Below are 19,990 nucleotides of genomic sequence, written 5' to 3'. Positions count from 1 at the left end.
TTCAACAGATTCTGAGAAGTAGGCATGCAGTCTTTGTACCCTGCTTCATTTCTCAGTACATTTTAAATAGAGTTTGATTCTAGGTGAGGGCCTACTTTGCCAAAGAAGCTTTCTCAGTCTTATAGATGGGCACCTGAAAATACTATAGCAGAGGAAATGCAATGTGCTGTAGAGGAACGAAAAAAGAACCATGAACATTTCAAGTGTTAGCACAAATGATTTTGTTTATTTTTAAACCACCCCAAAATCCAATCATGCTGTATGTACACTGACAATACACAGGATAATGCACCAGAAGTAGACAAGAAAGATTCTGGTTTGGTCTGCTGGCCAATTTTATTTTATTTTATGTAAATCTGCTCAACTAGATGAAATGATCCAAACTATATGGATTCCTATGTCAACCATCTTTCATTTTCACTGTCCGTGCTGTCTGTCCACCAGGAGTCATCTGTCATTCATATAACCTCTGGGGTGCTTGTCTGAAGGGTTCACTGTGTCATTTTTTATGTAGGTTTCTCTGGGCCTCATTCTTTATGAAAAATGGTTTAGTGCAGAACAAGTATAACAGCACCTATCTGCTTCAGCTATAGTCTATAGTTAGTATGTGAGACCAGCTACTGTAATGGGTTATTCAGGAAATCAAAGGTAGCACACACACTAAAAGAAAAACAGAAAATAATTTTCCATTTTGTCTAGAATGTTAGTTTTCTTCATGTTTCCAGTGTCATTTATTTTGCTAAGCCTTTATGAAATTCCTTCCACTTGTTTTCTGCTCTTATTTTCTTACAAAACAGTATACTAAGCTTTCTGTATAAAACACATATATAAACATTTATATATATATATATTTTTTTTTTTTTTAAATGACCCTCAAAATGGACTTACACACAGGTATGTATTTGTCCCTCATTAGAAAATATACTGTGTGTATATCTACTAATTCTCCCTGAATGTCATAGCACTTGCTGTTAAAATGGGGTCAGAAAGAAAGCAGTCTTTATTTTTTTTCCTGGTTTCTTTTCAAATATACAGTTAATTTACATAAGACAAGCAAATGTAGAACAGTCACAGGAACAATCAGGTCCTGTTTGCATATCAGCACCGTGTTGTTCTCGTTGCTGTTGTAACTACTGCTCTTCGATCTCATTTCTAGTTATTACTTCCCAGGAATTCATATATCTACACATTTTTTGGTTATCCCTTCACAACTGGATGCAGGTTCAGAGAGGATGAAACTCTTAAAAATGTAAACAGATCTTGGAGATCTGGAGCTTCTTGTTCTGCTCAACAGTATTTCTGGTTCTTTCTTGGAGATTATCAACAATTTAGAAAATTATGGTTCTTTCTAGATAACAAATAATTTTCAGCAGCCTTTGCTTCCAAAAGACACTTCTGGGAAATGATTAAAGAATTTTTTTCACATGCACTGCTGACATTAAATACCAGCCTTGCATTTCTATATAAATGCTTTTTCTGGTATAAACCCCTACGAATGGTACAGATGAAGTTTTATTCTTTCAGCAAACTATGCATCACTACTGCATGATGTGCTGGGAGGGCCAGCCACACTGAATACACCAGCAAATTTGAAAGTAGTGAGAGAAGGGTTAAATATCAACCCAATTTATTTAGATCATGCTAATGAATTCTTGGCCTGAAGACAATGTAATTGAACAACCCCAGATATAAAAAAGCTATTTAGATTGGGTGCAAAAAAAAAAAAAAAAGGAAAACCATATTGAATTACAAAACAAAGTTCTTCTTGCTGGTTTACAAAGAGTCTATAACACTGATAAAATCTTCAAAAACCGATGCGTTCCCCCACCCCAACTTGTCCTTCTTTATTTTGGCTTCATCTCAACTCTGGAGTTCATATCATCTCCTTCCAGATCGTACTCTTCTACTTGGCCGCTGGTCCACACCTTCACGCGATCAGTCAGGTCACTGCTTCTGGGAGCCAGGATGAAGTCATAGATCAGGGCAGCACCTGCTCCTCCAATGATTGGGCCAACCCAGAAGATCTGGAACACAGTTCCAAGCCTGGTTAATACATCAGGTAATATTGCATTTGAAGCTGTTCTGCAAATTTCTGCTTAAGTTTTTCTATTAAGTTTTTAATGAAACCACAAGCTGGATAAGGGAGCCAGAAATGGATATCTGTGACTATACTGTCAACTTCTGATATTTAAAATTAGGTATCTACTGGTAAAATATCTCTGTTGGTCAAGCTATATTTGGCAGGCGGAGGGGAACGATCTCTAAAAGCAACAAGGTTGTGAGATTCATTTCTCACAGTAGCCTTCAGTGATAGGTGAATTTGAAAGTAGTATTTAGTGAGAATCTAATCAGGGGCTTAACGTGCTGTTAGCTACTATTTAGTTAGGGACATTCCACAGGAGGCAAACAACTTTTGGAGGAAGAATAAATGTTTTGGCCAACAAGATGATGTTAATAGAACTAATAGATCATTTTGAGGGATGTTCATGGCCAAAGAGATACTGAGTCTGAAAACATGTTTTCTTTATCCAGTGATATCAGTGGTTTCATAGGCATTATTATCACTCCCTCTTTTTCACTCTGCAAAAGAAACACATTTTTTCCACACAGTTCTGAAAACACAAGCTCCTTCCTTAGCTTCATTATCCTAATATCCCAACAGAAGTGTCCAGGTGGGAGAAAACTGTGCAATTTCCACAGCATCCTCATTTTGTATGTATTACTCTTTAGATTAAAATGGAATTCATATCCAAAATTTCATAGCCCCATTGTAGTGTCAGTGAACTTCCAAGAAATCTTGTCCAAAAAGCTGCCAAAACAAGTGGGAGAGTTAGAACAAATTACACTGACTTTTAGTGAAATAAGTAAATGTTCATGAAGTTCCTCATTAAATGTTTATTAATAATTAAAAAATCTGTGGTGTTTCCAGTGCACTTATGCATGGAAGTGCATAAGCAGATATTTAAGTTTAAGTAGATGGACATTTTATTAGCTTACAAATATTGCATAATTCACTGCATTTCACAAGTAAGTTTTACTGGAATAATCATAGCAATTTACAAATTAGTTTAAACAATATATTCTCAACATAGGATTCAGCGTAATGAGGCTTTAAAGTTTTAATCATTTATTTATTTACTTACTTAAATAAGCATAAGGGGAAATAACCTGAGAAAATTAGCTGTATTACTTTGAAAACACACGATCATCTTGAGGGATTTGCATCTCCCAAAGATAGTCAGGAGCAAAAGGAGATTATTTTTGTTCAATGAAATAGGAACAGAAACTCAGCAACAGTTAGTTATTTGGATTTACATATTTCTGATCTTGTAAATTGTGTATAAGCAAAATCTCTTGAAAGTTAAGCAAATTTCTTCTACTTACCCAATGATTTTCGAAGTTGTTGGCAATCAGTGCTGAGCCAAAAGATCTGGCTGGGTTAATTCCACAACCAGTGTAATCAATCTAGGAGTCAAAAAGATAACCAGCAGTGAGTTATCAAAGTACATGTGGCATCTTCATTACACACCATTACCATGAAGAGCATAGAAGTAAGGTCAGTCTCTGAAGAGGAGGCAGAAGGATGGAATTCCTGTCTTGCCAATCTACCTTTCCTCACCGGCCCATATTGAGTTAGAGCACTGCACACACCAAAGATGAGAGCTAAAACTTACTGCAAGGAGATGTCCCAAGGCAACAGAGAGACCAATGGCCAGAGGTGCTGATCCTGAGACATCATTCCTTCTCCTGTCTGTGGTGGCAAGGACACACAAAACCAGCTGGAGAGTAGCAATGATTTCAATTCCTAGTCCTTGGCCTGCATTGATTCCTTTTGCAAGCTGTATGGAGACAAGAAGGAAAGAAAAAAAATCTGATATTCCTATCTGACTTCACACAGTACAACAGAGTTTCACGGGATGCTGTTTCTCAATTCAGACCTCTACATTCATTTCCCTACTTATGCTTCCTTTGCTTAACAACAACAAAAATAAAAAGGAGAGAAAAATCAGTTGAAACACATGCTATTGCACTCCATCTTTTGTTAGTGATAAAACATGATGGTTGCATTCAGTGCATCTTGCCAAAGCAAACACTCAACCAGTAGACACAATGAGAATGTAACTGGTGTACGTGTGAAAGACAAATCTGTTAATGATTTGCCTTCAATAGAATATATCTGTAAAAATGACCTCTCTTGCCATAAGACATTTATTCATTGCTTGTGAGAATGAGGATGCTGTGGTCAAATTAAACATTGCCCAACAATTGCCCAACAAATAGGAGCATGAGGAGGAAGGGCCAAATGGAGTAAGAAAGTAGCACAGCTCTGAGTAGCCTGAAGGTACCTATCTCTGTTATCAACAAGTCACATTAATCTCTTCTTCTCCTACCACTATTTATTTTCTGTTGTTCAACATGAACTCTTCAAAACGAGGACCTTATGATGGCAATGTAGCATGGGCAGCTTCCCTCCCAAATTTTAAGTCACCTATATGCAGTTTAGTTGCCTGAAAACATTCCTCTAACGCCATTTGAAATACCCTGGATTCTTCATGGCATTCATGTGCTACCAGTAGATGTGACACCAGTTTTACAGGAGGCCATGGGTATCTAAAATGGCTCCAGCTGCCAGTGTTCAAGCACTGTATCTCTGATCTTGGAGAGGTAATAAACACAGTCAGCAAGGATGAGCCACTCAACTGATGACATGTTAATCATTTGAGAGTCAACTGAATAGCTCTGTCCTTTTTGGCTATATTGACTAGATTTCATTTGACCATAACAAGAACTTTAAAACAATTCACATATAGATTAGTTTTAGGTGTACCTTGAACTGAATCCCACCCAATGTCTTTGGTAGGTAGAATAAACATCCACAATACAGAAATCCTAAAGGGTTGATGGAGGAAGTATTTCAGTTTATCTGTGAAATAAAGTAGGTTGTCCAGAAAAACTCACACTGGCAGATGTAGATATTCCTACTGTATTATTAATCATAGAATCAGTTGAGTTTCTTAATAATGTATGTGTTGTAGAACATATAGAAACCACAGAAATTCACATAAATGAACATTAAGAAATAATAGCCTTTTCATATTTCTGTAGTACTATTAAAAAGTTTTCTTTAACAAGTAACCATGGATCTAAATTAATAATGCTATAACAGGTTTTTAATTCTGTTTCTAATCATTGTGTTCACTGGTGTCTTCGTTAAGACAAATCTTTATGAGCTGAATGAATTGTTGTTAAACAGAAGTAACTGCATGGCATAGATGGGATAAAACATGAGCTTGGACACATGCCAGAAAAACTGAGAACGTAAATGACTCAGTGTAGGAAGCATGCTCTGCAAAACTTGCACTCAGTGATAGAGCTATCAGTAGGCTGTCCCATCTGTCATAGCCTCTGTGTTAAAAATTGCAAGGTCATACATAACAAAAACATAATTGCTTGTTATGGTGACCTGTCAGAAACAATGAAACTATGAGAAATCATTTATTAAATCTCTTTACATGGTTTTACAGTGCAATTTTCCTAAAATTAATATTTGAAAAACCTTAAAACTTCAGGAGGTTTTGTTAAACTTCTTTGCTTTCCAGCTTTGCTATTCAGTTTTCTGGCTTCTTCTCTGTAACATAGAATAATATCATACTTGTAAAAATAAGAGGATATTGTCTGTCTTCAGCTAGCAAAAATCTGATCAAGTACATTAACAACAGTGAAAATGTATTAATTTCTAAGAAATGACATCTGAAACATAAATAACATAATGTTGTATCTTGTTCTTTAACATGCAGAACAGACAACCCTTGAGTTAGAATTCGTTTATAAAATTGGTTTATTAAACTAATATTAATTTATTAGTATATCCAAGGAAATCTTTGTTCAAATGATGGATATTTTGGCTGCTTCCTGCAGCAGTAGAAACTAAGACCATCTTCAACACAAACATGATCTATATGTGAGAAATATGAATTCTGTACAAGTGAGTTGGCAGTGAAAATGACATGATCTGGAAATTCATACTGAACACCTGATATAATACTAAATTAGTGTACTATTACTTTTATCTTTTCCCTTTTAAAATAATCACTTTATTTGCTGCAGAGACATTTGGGTTGCAACCCAATAAGTTAAATTTCAAACACATTCTAGTGATATAAAAGATTCTTTACTACAGAATCTGGAAGATCTTACCCCACATTTGGAAGGCCAAATAAAAAACAAGCTTATTTGTAAATAAGTGAGTGTATACAGATGCCCAAAAGTGTATATGAAACTAAATTCTCCTCTATCATAATGAAAATTTTAAACCCCAGAGAGTCTAGATCTGAGATCTGAAGCATTCATGTTAAAGTATGAAAAGGCTTTGGCATTTGAAATGAATAAACACTAACCTAGCATAAGACTTTTCCTTTGCTTTGAAGGTCTTTTCAAGAAAGAAAAAAAAAAAAAAAAAGATAGAAAAAAAAAGGAAAAAAAAAGACAATAAGAGCAAAATTCTGCCTTCAAAACCTGTGATAATTCTTATCTTTGAGAAGAGGAAATCATAGTCTTCCTTTCCCTCCAGGAAAACAAATCCTAAGGTTGACGTGACTTGAGGTCATTCTCCCTGCTAATCAACACTTATTGATGGGCTGTGTGGAACCAAATAAAACCTGGAAATATCGTAGGAAACCTTTTGCTTTCCTCTAGCGTGTAATATTACGCAGACTGCCAGGGACGTAAGATTCTCCACTGCAAGAGCAAGAACTCTGGGCCGTGTTCCAACCACAGACTGAGGCAAGCCTTGGATGTCCTGGTTTGCTGTGTTTGTAAGTATACTATCACATATGCTGGTTATTTGCCTACTTGTCAGAGTTGTAGTGTCACTACAGCAGTAAGCTGACCCTCCTAGACTACAGCAACACATACAACACCATGAGTCTTCATCAAACTGTCTCTCTGCACAACAGGAGTGTTAAGAAGGTTTATTTCCATGTAAATGCCATTAAATTAAAATGAACACAGACGTATACATGCATGTATTTGTATTTATATAGTCCTTGGTCACAGTGGAGTTCAATATACACAATGGTAAATATCAGCTGATCTTAGCTGATCTTAACATCTACTATTCTGCTATTCTGAGTATATTCATAATTTAAGATGACCACATCTTCTTAAAAAGATGAAAAAATGATTCTTAAATAGATACAATAATGCCTTGAAATGTAAAATGTATTCACCTCTATTGTAGTGCTGGACAGAAAGCATCCTTTTCCAGTGACTTGTATCACACTGAAATGACTTTCTTTGCTACATTGGTACTCTGATTACCAGTAATTATGACAAAAAAATGTGTGCAGGGACATGGGCTGCTTTTGTCTTTGATGCATCTCTGGGAAAATCTCTGGCCTTTTTTCACCTTTCTCCAATAGCTCCCACACACTCTGCATTGTAGATGGCACTTTGTATTCAGAGGAATTGTTTCTAAATCACTGCACTATTTTGACATGAAAAGCATCAGAAATGTACGTAAGAAATGGGTCGCTTTATTGGCAAGACCTGAAGATTATAGTGGGACATAAAGATAGCTGACCAGCTGAATCACTGCCTTGGCTGCAGTACTTTGATCTGAACAATTTCCCCTTGATTGTAAAAGCACTGATATCATATGCAGAAGCATAGATGAGACAACCCACATGAGGTACATCCTTCCATCAGCTGAATCCTGCCATCATTTTTACCTGAGTTCAGTGTGACTCGGAACAAGTTAGTGAGGAATAAACAATAAAATGGCTGGAGCTTTTTAAATTAATAAAATTCCTTCTCGATCAGAAAGCCCATGGCTCCCGAGAAGAAATTGGTTGGAAGCTCAGTACTCAGGCATGTTGAATACTGAGTTCTGCACCACTGGATATATCCAGTCATGACCATAAGAAAAACTGCTTGAGGTGAGCAATGGCTTTTTGTTCTTAGGGAATGAGTAGCAGTTGCTTCTGTCTCTCCACAACATCAAGTAGTTGTGATTTGTCTGCAACTGGAACTATGGAAGATTCAGTTAGGTGCCCATAGCTGCCACGTTTAGCTGACTGACTTCCTCAGCTTCCAGCAAAAGTGTGGGCAAATGGTATGTTTTCTTTTTTTTTATTTTTCCCTCCTCTCTCCTTTTTTTGGAACAGGATATTTATTAGATGTCTGCCTTCAAAAGAGAAACAGGGACAGGAAATTAAACTGGCCCAAGGTAAACCTAACTGTGTACTTCTCCAGTGGCTTCATATTTTTCTCATCAGGAATCAAAGTATATCAGGCTCAAAGCTGTTTCCCGTTATATGGATAAGAGAGTTGTTATGCAAGGTGGTTTCATGATGTGATGCCATGCCTGCCTCATGTCATCCAACAAACAGCAAAAGGCAGCATCTTCTAGGGTTAACCTTGCTTTCATATAACAGGGATTAGTTTCTCATTATTCCTGAAAAAGATTAGGCCACTGGAAATGTAGAAATCAATTTTTCAGTACGGGAATGTCAATTTTCTCCACAGTTATGAAACACTTCACAGCAAGCAACGCTGGCTGATGTTTTTTCAAGACAGAAAAGCGAAACCACGGCATCTTCTCAACACATCCACATTAACTTTTATTAAAGTATTTTTAATATTCATGTTGGAACAAGAACTGCTGCAACAAATGATATCTTTATGTCAGAGAGACTTCCTTCTCTGTGGACTGAATTCAAATAAGCTGCCATTTGCACCAGGCCTGATGTTTTCAGTATTCCAAGTTAGCTTTTCTCTTCCATGATAGACTTTTCTTAAGGGAAAATTTCTGACATTTCTTCTCAACTCAACAGGAGTCTCCCTCTATGGCTATATTACTGGCAGACTATTTAAAAATGAATCTTTTAATGTTTTCTTCTTACAGCTTAAACTTTCCCATCTTAGACTTTCCTTGTTTTCCTTGACGAGGAAATCTTTTCATACTGGTTTAAGTGGTTTATGCTCTCATTTTCACCCTTACACCAGAAATATTAAATATGCTTCTTCACACCAAACTAACATTTAAGTGTTTTGCTGGGCAGAGTTAGCTGATATGCTGTTCTTTGAATGCAATCTCAGAAACCAATCTTCCTACATCCCTCAAAGCTGCCCGTCGTTTTGTCCTAATTCTTTCAGCTCCATGTTTACCATGCTCGTAACTTGATAACTCCTGTCGTAGTAACATCCCCTTCTCTGGCTGGAATAGCTATAAACCTCCCTTTAACTCACAGTCCAAACGTATCCTTCACTATTTAACCACAGTTATTCTCTTCTCTCCTTGCAATTTAATAACATTACTCTGAAACTGATGATTCTATACTCATTATTTACTTGTTAGGGATTCCGAAAGTAGAAGAGTCACATTCCTTCAGTAAGTAGAGTGAGGCAGAGATCTAAAGAGTTTCGTTTAAAATTATATGGCAAGAGCACTCAGATGGAGCTGCTTATGAGGCAAAGGATTAGCTTTGGATTGAATCCTAGGTCAACAATAGAAGCATTCAGCAGAACCTACGGACAAAACATATTGTCCTTTGTTAGATTATCCTTCCTACAAATACAGCCTTAAGAGTTCTAAAGGGGGCACGTTCAGTTCCCCAAGCGCAAATTACATTTTCCATTCTTTGGTCAGCGGACAGCCTGCAGGAACAAGGCTAACCTCCCTCCCACCCCATCCTCCAGCTGATGGGAACTGGCCTGGGCTTTGTCTCGCAGCAGCCTGGGATGCAATAAAGAGAAGAGTGATGGCCAATGACACGTAGTAAAAGCCACTAACTGTATGGGACTTCCATTTAACACAGTTAGTTGGAGAAAGGCCGTTTGTTAAACAGTCTCATTTACACTTTAACCTTCTGATGTGCCCCTGGGAAACATGTTTTTTCTTTTCTTTTTCTTTTTTTTTCTCCTATGAAATAAACAACTACTATTCAAAAGATGCAGAATAGTGATATTTTCCTTTGCCCAGCCAAACACGAGTAAATTGTTCATTTTCAGTAGAATATGTGAAGCACTCATTTATATCAGTGAGCTCTTTATGGCCTCTTGTATTGTCAGCCCAAAAGGAGATGGTGGTTCTTGTGTTCAAGAAACATTTAGATGCTGCATTAAGGGACATGGTTTAGTGGGGAAATACTGGTGATAGGTGGGCAGTTGGATTGTATGATCTTTGAGGTCTTTTCCAACCTTGGTGACTCTATCTTTCTTGATAATGATTATATGATTCAATGGGGAATTGAAGACATATCTGAATTTTGAGTTTTGTGCAGTCTACCTTTCAGAGTTCCCCCTGGAATAACTATCTAGATTCAAACAAAAGTCACAATATAGTTTTTGGCAATTGCCCCATAGTGATGTTCACTTTGCACTTCTAGAAAATCCCTCCAGCCAACCTGTGAAGTTTTCAAACTTCCCACTTTTGAGGTAGTTCTTACTGTCAGTCTTGTGCAGAGCACTCAAGAGCTCTGCATGAATTGAAAGTACAGCTCTGAGTGTGAGCACTGCAGAAATTAGGGGAACACTTCCAGATCCCTTTCCACCTTGATCATCAAGCAAGAGGTCCTATGAAAGTAAGAAGTAGAGGCCTGAGTTTACTCATTTTCATTCCTCGTTTCAAATGCACTCATCATAACTTCAAGGGAAATTACATAAATATATGTCAGGAAACTTGAACCACACTTCTGTTTTCAAAGCCTTCATTAACTTCTCCTGGCACAGAAAGTGTCAAGAGCATGGAAAATTTATTTTTTGGTGGTACCTCTCAGTGGTTACTGCAGAAGGGATGCACAGGACTCTGCTTGGAAAGTACATGGAGGATTTCTTGGCTGCTTTCCCATCCTCAGATGTCAAAAGAGAAACCCCTCGCAGAGCTCTCAGCATACTTTTTTGGCCTCCTGCTGTTTATAGAGTTTCCTTCAGGATGTCTGACAGGCCTGTGTGTTTGATTTAACAAATTACTGTTGTGCCATAGCTTCAGATATCATTTACTTCAGTGGAGTTGCATGAGGTAAATACCAGCACTATCTTTGGCTCTGAATGCCAGAAAGTGTAGTGCTTTTCCCATCAGGTTGTATGTTAATAAATACACCACATTCTGCTCCCAGACAGGGCAGGAAAACCTCCAGCAGACATTCACTTGCTCCATGACATTGGCATTAACTTTGTACTAAGGGTTCTGAGGAGCACAGGGAATATAGAAAGGCAGGGGAACACAGAAAATGAGAAACACAGACAAGAACTGTGGAGCTGTGGAACAGTGGAATAGTTTGGTGTGGTTTCTTTAACTCAGGAACAAAGATTTTTTTCTAAGAATAAAGATTTTTTTGACATTTTTTTAATTACAATATCAGGTAAAGATCTCTCTTTTATTGAATACTCTCAATTAAGTTAGAGCAAGACAAATAAGCAAGAATGTACTACTGCTCTAAAGAAAACAGGCAATTTCCTCTTGAGACAAACAGGAAATTTTTCAAGGGCTATTTTTTCTTCCTGTAGTACTTGTAATGTGTTTCAGTATCATTGTTTTAAGAAATGCTTCTCTTAATGGTAACAATATACAAGCCAGATAGTTATACTTCTTAGGATTCTCTGACTAAAGAGATACAGTTCTCAACACACTCAAAAGGTCCAAATTATCTCCTAAGGTACGTGAGCCCTGCTGCAATGACTTGCTGTTTTTAACAGCATATCAAGAAGAGATCCATAATATTCATTCTCATGTTTCTTGTGGAAATTTCCATTTGTCCTTAGACTGTGATTCTTGCCACAGAATCACAAAATCCTGAAATAGTTTGAGTTGGAAAGGATCTTAAAGTCCATCTAGTTCTAACCCTTGCCATGGGCAAGGGCATCTCCCACCAGACCTAGATCAAGTTGCCCAAAGCCTTATCAAATCTGGCCTTGAGCACTGCCAAGGATGGGTCATCTTATCTTGTCTGGGCAGCCTGTGCTTGGGTTCTCATCACAGTTACCATGAAAGATTTCTTCCTAACATCTAACTAAATCTCCTCTCTTAAAGCCATTCCCCCTTGTCCTATCACTACAGTCCTAGATAAAGAGTTCCTCCCCTTCTAGGCCATGCCAGATCTTGATTTAAAATTAATACTCACTAACATATATTTTTAATGTAAAGTGAAATTAAATTAGAGTATGGAATTTGGGTTAACCTCATCTGAAAAGTCATTCTGTACGTCTGTCTGTCTGTCTATCTATCTATCCACATATCTAACCACAAATCTATCCAACTATCCAACTATCTATCCCTCTATCTTTCTGTGTCTCTATCCATCCTTCTATCTATCTATTGTGTGTGAGTGTGTGTGTGGAGATGTGCCTAAGCACAAAATACCCCAACGTATATGACATAATACATAGAGTGCCAAGGAAAGGAGAACAATTTTGACTGTTCATTCACCAGTCAGGAAGGGCAGTGGAAAAGTTATTTTCCTTCTTTACTTCCTTCATATTTATTCCTAGTTATTTAGACAGCTGGTCAAAAACAGAAATACATATATATATGTTCCAAAAAAGACCCACAGCCGTGAACTAATTTGAATTACAACATTAACCAATCTTACAAATTAATAGTATTTTTAGCTCTGTTGCAACTCATTTTAAAAGCCTACATGCCCACCTTTCATCAATTTATATTTTTTCTATTCAAATAGGACCTTTATTCTGAGGCTTGCAGAGTATTTTTCAAACAATGCATCAGTCGTCCTTGGATCCTCCGGATGCTGACCCTGTTCATGGCTTGAAACCCTCTTTGGACCACTCTGTTTTAGCACCGAAGGATTATCCTCTAGATGGGTGATCAGCGAGGTTCTCATCATGCATCACAAACATCCACACTACTGCACCTCTTTGTGCTCTCTGCCAACCACCTATAGAGGTGTTCCAGAACTGAGGAGATGTGGCACTGAGGGACATGATGAGTGGGCACGGTGGGAGTGAGCTGGGTTAGACTTGGGGATCTTAGTGGTCTTTTCCAACCTCAGAGATTCTGTGATTCTATGAAAAGCTTAGGGAATGGCTATCTCATTATGGAGCAGAAGCACTAAGCCAATTTTTGTAGAAACGAAAATAAAAATAACCTCTGAGTCTTAAAAATAGAATTAGAGCCATAACCCTCGTTATTCTCAAAGGCACTGGAAGATGGGCGATAACATCAGTTTTAAATCTCAGCCCAGATATTTCTGCTGTCTCGTGTGAACTCCTTAGAAAGCAGCTGTGGCTGTGGCCATTCCTGAGCAGGTGCCTTTCCTATGTTCCACCTTCCTGGCATGCTGTGATTCAATACAATGCTGGCAAGCCATAAAAGACGGCTGCTGCAAGATTGAAATCAAATAAAGAGCTATTGTGCTACTCTTTGTTAAGAAACAAAAAATTATGGACTAATCTCATATACAGGAACCATTTTGCTCACTCTGAAAGTGCAGCTGCTTCTGGTCCCGTGTTGCAGCTCCAGAGTTTAAGTACACAGATATCCAGGCAATGTTGGCTAGAGGATCCTAAATCTGGTCAAAAACAGGGAGGCAGAGGGCGGTGATACAGAGAATGAAGCTGATGGCATGGAAGCTGGAGAAGGGCGTAGTATAAAATTTGCATTGAAAAAAGGTATCTGGACGTTTTTAATTAGCACAAGAGTTCAGGAAAGCAACTGCATATCTCATCCATCCAGTAGCACCGTGGCAACATTCTCCGTACTGAGAGAAATAGAGCATCATTTAATTCTTAATCAATCACTGACTCAGTTGTCCACTCATGCTGTCAAGCTCTCCGTTTATTTTGGAAACTCTACCAACGCAACCAGACACTGCTTAATTTGAGGCTGGAGGAGAGCAGACTCAGAGGGTGTGGGCAGAAGGAGAGGGAAATCACAAAGGGAAGCACTGAGTCACCAACACCAAGCATTCAAGTCCTACTCCCATGGTAGGAGGGCCATGGCTGGTAGGACCATATGTGGGAATTCTGGAGCTTCCTACAGCCTGTGATGCCCTCCAAGGCTGTTAAAGGAGGCAGAGACTCGATCACACTGAAAACCTAAAGGGTGTTCCAGGAGCAAGTGACTTCCCACATTGTAGGAGTGGTATCTATATGGCTATCCATCAGTCTTGAATAAATACTTCAGATCTCCAAATCATAGAATCATAGAACAGCTTGGGTTGCAAAAGCCCACAGTGCTTATCCAGTTCCAACCCCCTGCTGTGTGCAGGTCGCCAACCAGCAGCCCAGGCTGCCCAGAGCCACATCCAGCCTGGCCTTGAATGCCTGCAGGGATGGGGCATCCACAACCTCCTTGGACAACCACACCTCCTCTGACTTTTCTAGAAAGTTCCTCAGTTCCACAAACAACGTTTGTCAGACCATGAAGCAGTTTTCAAAACAGAGTTCTTCTATTTGTTATTCTTGGTTGTTTTCATTGTATCGACCCTGAGCAAAATTACCTGTGGGGCTGTTTTTCTTCCCTACAACTTTTGATCCACTTGGAACATTATATATATATAATGTTCCAAGTGGATCAAATATATATATATATATATATATATATAGTTTTTATAATCTTTGAGGCAGATTTTTCAAAGTATTTCCAGATGATGGCCCCCCAGTTCCTGGCATTTAAGTCAGTATATAGAAATGCAGAAACTACTGAAAATTATTAATTGGTAAAGGAGTGTCTGCATTTTTTCAGAAGATGATCATTTTCACACAAAATGAAAAACAAAAGGAAACAAACAAACAAAAAAGGAATAAATAATTTTGCTCAGCACGTTTTTAATAGCTTGATGAAAGTTCTCACCGTAAACTTTGCTGAACAGCAAATATTGTGTTACCTTACAGGTCAGACGTCTCCTCTCACCTGTCTTTCCTGCTTGAGCTCTTTGTTGGCCATTAATTGCCCATGATGAGTAGTTTCTTCCACTATCCAAACTACAGATCTGTCCTCACTAGACAATAGCCAACTGTGTTGGCAGATGAGTGCACTTTGGATTATGTTTTCTCTATTCTTACATTTTTACCTAATGGAGATTTGTAAAATGAAGTAATCCAGTTGCCAAAAAAAAAAAAAAAAAAAAAAAAAACTAAATGATACAAGTATAAATATTCAAATTTTTAGAACAACAAACACTGAGTACTACTCTTTCAGTTTTTTCAGTGCTCAAAGTTTTCGCTTTGGCAATCACGCTACTACTGAAATATATATGGGAAGTTATGTCTTAAAAAGATTCAGTAATCCAAATACCTCTCTGAATATTGTCCAGAATTTCTTACTTAGAACCAGCCAAAGTTAAAAAAATTTCCATTGACTTCAATGAAGTTTAGCTCAAACTCCTCATATGGGACAGTTTTACTTGTCTCTAAGAATAAAACAGACTTTTATATTGAATATGGTAAAGGAGCATCCTGCATTCTCCTGCTTTCTTTCTCTCTTCAGCCCTGTACCTTCCATGCCTTTTTTCTGAGCTCTGCTTGCATTTTCCTTTTCCCTTTGGGCAGTAAGAAAGGCACAGATTCATCACACAATCAAAGTTCCCAAGGCTGGAGCCTCATCATACCAAGTTTCCTCTACAGTAAAGGAAAAGATCTAGGTCTCTCTATAGGACAACAGGGAGGGTCTAATAGCTGAAATACCTTTCTTTGTCTTCTCTTTATGAGCTGGCATAGAACCTAGGGAATTGGTATCAGCTCTAAGGCCCCTTGGTGCAGGATCTACAGCTGGGCTATCTGTAGGATAAAACAGAATTTATCCCACCCATACAATGCCACCCAGCATCAGTGAGGGCACTGGATAGACACTGATTCCATTAACTTGTTCCCACCACAATTTTCCTGCAAAAAACAAAAAACAAAAAACAAAAAACAAAAAACAAAAAAAAAAAAAAACACCCTTTCAAGTCCATGGCAAGGCCTGAACAGAGGAAGCAGTCATGCATATCCAAGCCACCTTCCCAAGCCTTGCTAAAATGAAGCACTCCCTTTCTTTCTATTCTTTTTTTCAGTAGTGAATCTATACCTCATTTTCTACTAGAAGGACAAGAAGACAAAATAGGCATCAGGAATGCCAGCTCTGCCCCTCCCCTCCTTATTCTCAGGTTGAAAAGCAAGCATGACATAAAAGCAAGTCTCTGTGGCATCTCCTCATGCTCTGTTTGCTGAAGGAGGCAGTGCAGTGTGACTTCAGGATGTGCCCCGTGGTGATCAGCTCGGCATGAGGACAGCTGTTCTGTTGTCCCCATGCTGGGCTCAGACCCACTGCCCCCTCAAACCCCCATCTTCCCTCCCCAGCTGGTCCCAGCTGAGTGGGAAAAGAACAGATTTGCTTTCCTCACCAGTTCCTTCTTACAGGGGACAGCTCTTGCTCTCCCCATATCCTGAGATGTCCCCCACCCTCCCAGCCTCTTCTATCCAGAACATTTATTGCTGGATGGGAAATAGAAAATAGAAGATCAAAACTCTGTATATACAGCCTCCTACCATTGATTTTATGGCATTGGAAAAGGTGCACTGAATGTATTCCAGGCAGAGGGGCAAGGCTTCTACTCTCAAATGCAGTTTTTGTGATTCACAGAGTGATTTTTCCATCTCTGACTTCCCTCTACTTAGATGCCTTTGTGCAGAGCTCTGACTTAAATCTTTGTAACTTGAAGAATTACCAACAGAGGAGCAAGCTTTTGGGGTGGTCCCTTACACCCACTTTGCAAACAGCCAATTTCAGGGCTTCAGGGCAAGGGAAGGAGCCAGCCACAAGTGCTTTGTGGCAGGCAAAAGGCAAAGACCAAATGGGAATGCTGCTGAAAGCAGACCTCCCATGTTCCATGGCAGCTGGCAGCCAAACCTCTCGAGGAAACCACCGGGGCGGGTACCCCGTCCCATGCGGTTCAGCACTTCCCTCTGCCAGTGGTTTCAGAGGAAAGGATCACGTCTCACACACAGAGCCAGAGCCCACTGGAGTTAATGAAAAGATTCCCTCTTCTTCCCCAAAAAATGTATTGGATGATCCCAGAGGAGTTCCCAGATGGGTGGCAGGGTGGGATCCCTGCAGGGATGTGAGCAGCCAACCTACAGAGCTGCACGGGTGGGTGACAGGGGACTGCTTGGCAGTGACCTCCTTAATGTCAGCTTCTGTGGTTTCAAAAACTCCTCTTCCTGACGCTTAGAAATAACTCCCATGCCACAGAATGCTTAAAACTTTTCCTTTTTTTTTTTTTCCCCCCAGAATGTTTTCTGAAGTGATACTGTATTTGTATTTGGAGCTTTGTGCACCAGTGTGCATAAGATTTCAAATACATTCAAGTTTCAAACTGCACTGACTATACTGCAAGAAGGGGGCCAGAGAAAAGCTACAAAACTCCTAATAGAATCAGGTGAGATAAGTGACCAGAAGGAAATTTCCGTTTATAGTACTCCTCTGGGTATTGCTGTGGCTGTGGCTTTAGAACTGCTTTGCTGACATCCACTGACAGTGGGATGATTTCATGTTGAAAAGGGTAACTATCCCTGTTGCTCCTGTTATGGTACGAAGACAACAGCAGAGAAGAGCAACACACGGAGGAGGAGGGGTTGCCACCATGCAGCTGTCTGTATGCTGTAATGGTCAACAGCTGTGAGCACCTGGATGGGAGAGGGCTGAAACCTGCACCTCTCATAAATGCAGATTCCTCACTTCAGCCTCTGAACTACACCTGAGAAATCCATTTTTTTTTCCCCCTCATTTTTGCTCAGCAGAAGTAGGAAAAAGAAGAAAAGTGCAGCTAAGATTCTGCATCAGGCAGGATGAAAGCACTGTGCCAAATGCAACAGGTGATGCTCACACCTTTAGTGATAGGATTTCTCCTGTTATCCATCTATCTCGCTAGTCCCATAGGTTCTTACACTGCACTCATCAGGTTACACAAACTATTAATGAGGTATTGAAAAAGAATCACATTCACAGAAATGAAAACACCAGTGTATACACATTAACCAGCATCACAAGCCAAAGACATGTTACCTGAGACCTTCAGAACCAGGAAAGAGACTAAGTCATGCAAATGCCAGCGATTTCAATGTTACATTGGTACCAAAAGGCACTTTTCTGCAGCATGGATGTGCAAAATTGAACACGAGCAAAACTAATAATGACCATAAAGCTCTGTCTGAAAAAGAACGGGCAGAAGGGACCATCCCTATGGCATCTCTTACCAAAGAAAAGGATTAAAATAGTGCTTAAATAGTGCTTCAGCTGAGAGCAGTGAATGCATGCACCCTGGTATCAGTCAGGACAAGCTCCCTGCCTGAGGTCACCACCTCCACCACACACATCCTTATAGGTGTTGTGCTATCATTTCTACTTGGGAAAAAAGAGTCGGGGGAAGGGGAGGGGGAGAAGGGGGGCAGCAAAGTTTCAGCTTACCGCATTGAGCCCCAGGGAGTTGTGGGGCAGAGAGGAGGTGACTCCGGACAGGATGGCAGTGGCCACCACTGCCCCCAGGCACTGGGCGAGGATGTACATCAACGCCTTGAAGATGCTGATCTGGCAGCTCAGCAGGAGGCCCAGGGTCACCGCCGGGTTCAGGTGGGCACCGCTGATGTGGCCCACGCTCTGTGCCATGGTCGCGATGGATAACCCAAAAGCCAGCGAAACCTTCACGTTGTCCTGAGTTGATGATGTCCCGTTGACTGACACTGGGAAATTAAAACCCAGAGCCGAACCAATGCTGATAAAAATAAAGAGGATCATGGCGAGGAACTCGGCCACCACCGCCCTCCAGAACATTTTCTTTTTGAATTCGCTGGCCATCTCTCCTCTCTCTCTGCCCTCCTCTCTCTCTTCTGTTTCTTTCTCCTGCCTGATATTTTCCCTTCGAGGTCTGAAGAGAAAGCTGGAGAAAAAATACGGTCCTTGGATTATTTATAGGGCTTTGGGTGGTCTGTAGGAGGGAAGGGGTGTTGCACAAAAGGAGGAAAGAACATCTACATCGATGCTGACTGCTAGATTGATGTAAGACACTGCACGCTTGCCAAAGTTTTTTCTTCCTTTTTTTTTTTCTCCCTCTCCCTTAACTGCCTTCGATCTCTGCTGCCGTTTTTAAGAGGCTTTTTCAAACCCTTGGAAGAGCCCCTGGGAGTGCCCTGGGAATGTTACCCTCACTCTGTTTAACATCCCCTATCCTTCAGGTCGCAGTGAGGGCTGTCGCAGGGTCTCTGCCTGGCACAGGGCTGAAAGGAGAAGCGCTCCGCTGAGTTACCGCGCTCAGCTGCGCGGCAGCTGGGGGACATCCAGCAGTAGTAAACAGAGCTGATAACTAAATCCGCGCTCTAGAGACGGAAAGATCCCTGTTTCATTTGAAAACAGATAGACAAGTCTCTCCTGCTGGCTCCCTGGGGTCTGGGTGCATTTTGGCCATCCTGACCACGGACGGACAGACAGCGAGCAACATGCATTGATCTGAGTTGGCTGAGGCAGGGATCGCTCCCCACCTCCGTGACCGCTGTGTAAATCAGACCAGACACTGCAGCAAGGGGAAGCTTCCCGTAGCCATGATTTGGGTGCTGAGGGATATATTTATTTTTATTATTATTATTTAATTTACCTAATCTCAGGGTTTTTCCCAATCAGCTCAAAGCAGCCGCTCAGGGGCTCCCCAGCTCACGTCCTGCAGTGAAAGCGCAGCGGAACATCAGCTGTCACCGGGGAGACTGAAACAGGGACGGAAGGGGAGCGCAAGGGAGAAGGGGCATTACATGCTTGATTTTGCAGACAAAATGAATCACCCGACAGAGCCAGAATATCCTCTGGAGCAAAAGGTCTCATCGCTCGGGGCGTTATCGTGGCAGGACGTGTGTGCATGCCTCGGATTAACCCTTGTGCTCTCAGAACGCTGCGGGTTGAGCGGCTGCTGATAGCTTATTCTGTAAGCCAGGGGGCTTCCTCGGACTTACAGCTGTGCAGCAGTCGATCCAGAGGCAGAAAAAAAAATCCCCAGGCACAAGTCTT

The 19,990-nt window shown here is 40.2% G+C and overlaps 1 protein-coding gene across 1 annotated transcript; it reads right to left on the bottom strand.

The window, feature by feature from the left end:
- Nucleotides 1-204: 204 nt before the first annotated feature.
- AQP1 (aquaporin 1 (Colton blood group)) lies at nt 205-19,667 on the bottom strand. Its single transcript, XM_003206901.5, has 5 exons — nt 19,587-19,667; nt 18,407-18,875; nt 3,675-3,839; nt 3,385-3,465; nt 205-2,024 (listed from the first exon to the last, which is right to left on the bottom strand). The coding sequence occupies exons 2-5, from the start codon at nt 18,791-18,793 to the stop codon at nt 1,845-1,847; spliced, it is 813 nt and encodes a 270-aa protein (XP_003206949.1). The 5' UTR covers nt 18,794-18,875; nt 19,587-19,667; the 3' UTR covers nt 205-1,844.
- Nucleotides 19,668-19,990: the final 323 nt, after the last annotated feature.

The sequence above is a fragment of the Meleagris gallopavo genome, chromosome 6 (assembly GCF_905368555.1).
Source record: "Meleagris gallopavo chromosome 6, MGAL_WU_HG_1.1, whole genome shotgun sequence".
Taxonomy (NCBI): Eukaryota; Metazoa; Chordata; class Aves; order Galliformes; family Phasianidae; genus Meleagris; species Meleagris gallopavo.
Note: the sequence above shows the minus strand (reverse complement) of the source record. Positions and strands in the feature narration are given on the sequence as shown.

Coding starts and splice junctions, on each gene's coding strand:
- AQP1 (XM_003206901.5), bottom strand. CDS start 18,793: ATGGCCAGCGAATTCAAAAAGAAAATGTTCTGGAGGGCGGTGGTGGCC. Junction 3,840..18,406: donor ACTCCCTGGGGCTCAATGCG/GTAAGCTGAAAC, acceptor GTCTCCATACAG/CTTGCAAAAGGAATCAATGC. Junction 3,466..3,674: donor CCTTGGGACATCTCCTTGCA/GTAAGTTTTAGC, acceptor TTTGACTCCTAG/ATTGATTACACTGGTTGTGG.